Source organism: Cyprinodon variegatus, unplaced genomic scaffold (assembly GCF_000732505.1).
Source record: "Cyprinodon variegatus isolate N-32 unplaced genomic scaffold, C_variegatus-1.0 Scaffold62, whole genome shotgun sequence".
Classification (NCBI taxonomy): domain Eukaryota; kingdom Metazoa; phylum Chordata; class Actinopteri; order Cyprinodontiformes; family Cyprinodontidae; genus Cyprinodon; species Cyprinodon variegatus.
The window spans coordinates 1,776,620-1,781,148 of NW_015150515.1; the positions used below are offsets into that span (position 1 = coordinate 1,776,620).

The 4,529-nt window shown below is 36.9% G+C and overlaps 1 protein-coding gene across 2 annotated transcripts in view; it reads right to left on the minus strand.

The window, feature by feature from the left end:
* Nucleotides 1–3,634, minus strand: part of rela (v-rel avian reticuloendotheliosis viral oncogene homolog A) — a 28,682-nt gene extending 25,048 nt beyond the window's left edge. The window contains exons 1-2 of one of the 2 annotated variants that reach the window (XM_015371665.1): nucleotides 3,421–3,634; nucleotides 1,828–1,863 (exon numbers count right to left, since the gene is read on the minus strand). In XM_015371665.1, the coding sequence (XP_015227151.1) occupies nucleotides 1,828–1,863; nucleotides 3,421–3,427 (43 nt within the window). In that variant the 5' untranslated portion in view covers nucleotides 3,428–3,634. The remainder of the gene's footprint in view (nucleotides 1–1,827; nucleotides 1,864–3,420) is intronic. The other variant, XM_015371664.1, reaches the window with a different exon arrangement.
* Between the last annotated feature and the right edge of the window lie 895 nt (nucleotides 3,635–4,529).

Genomic DNA, 4,529 nt, shown 5'->3' on the forward strand with positions numbered 1-4,529 from the left:
TAGACATTTTGGGTTATGACGAGAAATTTGGGAGAATGTTGAGAAATCTGAGATTAAACGTGGATTCATATTCATAAATTGGTGATCAGTGATTGTAAATTATGGATTTTAAAGAGAAATTGGGATTAAAACAACAAATTTGTTTTTTCATACTTGTTATTGTGGGATTCTAATTAGAAATAAATGTTTATAATAAAAAAAATTGAATACCTACTCGTAAATGTGGGATAAGAAATTTGGATTCGTACTCATAAACGAGGGATTATAATGAGAAATTTGAAATGTGGATTCATACTCTTAAACATGTGATTATTTTAACTAGACATTTAGGGTAATAATGAGAAATTTGGAATTATAATGAGAAATCTGGGATTATACGTAGATTCATACTCATACATATCTAATCAGTACTCATAATTGACGGATCTGAACGAGAAATTTGGGATTATAACAAGAAATTTGTGTTTTGTACTCATAAATGTGGGATTATAAAGAGTAATTAAGGATTTCGACAAAAATGTGAATTCCTACTCATAAATGTGGGAACCATGCTTGTAAATGTGGGATAACAAGAAATTTGGATTTGTACTCATAAATAAGGGATAGTAATGAGAAGTAGGTATTTATTCTCCTAAACTTTTGATTTTGGAAAATTTGGAATTATAAGGAGAAATTTGGGATTGGGATCAAAAACGTGGTTTCATAGTTTTAAATGCGGGATTATTTTAACTAGAAATTTTGGGTTATGACGAGAAATTTGGGAGTATGTTGAGAAATCTGGGATTATAATGACAGACGTGAATTCATACTCATAAATTGGTGATCAGTAATTGTAAATGATGGATTTGAAAGAGAAATTGGGATTAAAACAACAAATTTGTTTTTTCATAGAAATAAACGTTTATAATAAGAAATTTAATACCTACTCATAAATGTGGAATAACAAGAAATTTTGGATTCGTACTCGTAAATGAGGGATTATAATGAGAAATTTGGAAAGTAGATCTTAAATATGGGATTATTTTAACTAGACATTTAGGGTAATAATGAGAAATTTGGAATTATGATGAGAAATCTGGGAAAACAAGAAACGTGGATTCATACTCGTACATACGCTTACATACATTTGGAATCAGTATTCATAAATGACGGATCTGAACGGAAAATTTGGGATTATAACAAGAAATTTGGGGTTTGTACTCATAAATGTGGGATTATAAAGAGTAATTAAGGTTTTTGACAAAAATGTGATTTCCTACTCATAAATGTGGGAACCATACTTGTAAATNAGGTTTTTGACAAAAATGTGATTTCCTACTCATAAATGTGGGAACCATACTTGTAAATGTGGGATAACAAGAAATTTGGATTTGTACTCATAAATAAGGGATAGTTATGAGAAGTATGGATTTATTCTCCTAAAAATGGGATTATTATGACTAGAAATTTAGGGTTATAATGCGAATTTTTGAAATATAGCGATATAGTCCTACAATTGTGATCATTACTCTTAAATGACGGATTTGAATGAGAAATATGGGATTATAACCAGAAATCTGGGTTTCGTACTCACAAATGTGGGATTATATGGAGAAATTAAAAGTTTTTGACGAAAAATGTGAATTCTTACTGGTAAATTCTTACTTGTATTTTTGCAAAGTTCACTTACTAGTTTAAACATCTTACTCATATGTTGTTACTGACATAAATTAACCCCATATCTCCCACTTTTTTTACTTCCTTCAGCATAACAACAGAAACCTGGTGCCTTCGTCTATAATCCCCATGAACAAATTAAATAAAAAATAAATAAAAACACATTCTTACCTGGGTTTAGAGGGGTCAAGCCCCATCCATACACACCTGGAGTGAGAGAAACAGAGTTTAACATCTTAGTGGGGTAAATTCCCATCAGGGGTAACTGCTAATCCTCCACACGAAATGACGCACAACACAAAGCCTTGCAAATGACTAGAATAAAACAAACAAGATGTAGGGCATATTTGTGGTTTTAGTACGAGTTTGTCATTTGTGGTGCGGTCAGAGTGGAAATCTACCAGACAGAGGTCAGAAGGCTGCAGAGATACACGGAGCTTCCCAGCTAAATATAATAAGCGCTCATAAAGTGTCTGCCAAGTTCTAGACACGCAGAAGTGATGGAAATTGCAAACATTGAGCGGCGGGCAGCGTGCCGGCCTGGTGTCACATTACTAGATTTGTTGCTAGAAGTATTCCCTGAGAGAGAAAAAAGAAAATAGCAGGCTCAACATGTTGTTTGAAGGGGAAGAAAAAAGGGAAGGTGTGAGAAGATCAGGTGGCCGAAGCTCCTCCCTGCAGCTAAAACCAGACAGACAGTTTAAGAACCATTAGTGGGACTCTTTCCAAGCTGGAACATGCCTGCTTTCTAAAGCTTTACTCTAAATCAACACAGATAACAACATAATGGAGATAATCTATGCTTTTTATTCAACTCAAAGCCATTTTTTTCTTAACTGAAGAACAACAAACTCAAGACTTTTGCATGTTTTTTAAATTAATTCAAATTTCATTTGAAATCTTTTAAAATTATTGGCCTTGGTGCACTTTTATTTGAGTGACATAATCCCTGCTGGTTTCAGCTTATACAGTATGAAAGTGAAAGAAGATGTCAGACATAATGCCACACACTCATAAGTCATTGAATGCACCAATATCATAACACAGCTGAAGCTTTGAGGCCACCCACTGAAGCCCTTACACACAAATCACTTTAGTGTCATCACTCAATCACACTCATTCTAGATCATTTCAATTAAATGTTAAAATAAACCGATCTGGAATATGTAAGTTTTTTTAAGGAATACATGGTGTAAATAAACTCAGTCAGAAAGTATTTCCTTCCTCTGCCAACGCATTCAATTTATTTTGCCTTTCCTAAAAGAAAAACAGGTGGGCGGCTCGAAGCAGCCAGAGAAAATGGAGATTTTATTGGAAATATTAAAACAAGTTAGACCAAATGTACGCCGAGTGGGAGGGGACGAGTGGAAAATAGCTAGGCGTTTTAATAAAGTTTCATTTTTAACTTTAGTTTCAGCAAAACTATAGAGAAACATTAAATTGTGAGTTTTTTGAATGAAGTTTGGCGGCCAATCCTTTAGGAGCGATCCAGCAGGCCTCCTGGCAGTGCGACAGGTTCGAGGCAAGGTGAATGATCCACACCGAGACTAAATAACTTAAACAATGTCATTTCAAGATTATATTTAAAATTCTTTAAGAGTTTTCTTCTAAAACATGAACTTTTAGTAGGGGCTTGGCTCGCTAACCCCTCCTGTTAGCGCAAACCCAGTGAAAGCGGGGCTTTCCCTCTTCGCAAAACAACCACCCCGTTCAGTTTCACCTCCTGCTGCTGAAAAGCAGAGCGAATAAAACAGCTCAACTCACCGTCCATGGCTGGCTCCTTTTCCGCCTCACTCTCCCTTTATCGCGCCACCTCTCCTCCGTAGTTTCTCTAATATTTCTTAGCAGATAAAATAAGACGCTGCACGCGCGGCAGTGTGAAGTCGAAAAACTTCTTGACAGAGCCGTCCTGTCGCCTCCTTCGCCCCACCTATAAGTGTGAAGCGGCCGGGGACACTGCGAGCAGCACTCACTGGCTTTCCGGTAACAGGAGCCCAGAAATACAGCGCGTTCTTTCACAGGACAAAGAGCGCCAACTTCTTGTTTGATCTTTGCGCAATGTCCTGTCAGAGTCAATATGGCGGCCAAAAATACACAAGACCTCTGAGATATTTCTGAAAAAACTGTTTCTGAGACCTGGATACACATTTATATACATACCATAATATATCAACTTTATTTATGAAGCACTTTATACACTGACGGACCAAAGTGCTGTTCACAACCATAAAATACAATTATAATACATATATAATAATAATAATACATATATAACTGAATAATAATTATTATATTCAGAGGCGTAGCCAGAATTTTATTTTAGTTTTTTAACAGTGTCCTGTCTGGCAATGTGGCAATAAGAATAATTGTCTTGATTTTTAAGAAATAGCCCAACAGATTTTGCTTTCATAAGTGGAGTAGTATGGCTATCACTTTGGTGTTTCGCTTGATTTACGCATATAAATAGCTTCAATGGCGTAAATATCGTTAAGCAGAGACAGCCGTTGCTTACGGGCCCACGACCTCTTAAGGCCAATTATGCTTCTGACGCATAGCCTCTGCAACCGTCAAATCTGTCTCTGTGCGTGACCACGCCCCCTCGCAGAGGTTCTACGACCGTCGTCGCGCACCTCCAAAAAAATCCTAACTACAGGTTGGACGATCGCAAACCTGCGGAAGTTCGCAGACAAGAAGCAGCTGTGATTGGTCCTTGGTATGCCTTTCTGGTTGTCTGTGTGGTCGTACTTCTCGATTCGGTGCCAGGGCACGCCATTTTTTAAAACCGAGGAACAACTACAATGGACAACTACGACGAAAGGTTAGTCGAGGAGGTTCTCTCCATTGAGAGAACCTGTTGCTCTTCGATGTCCGAC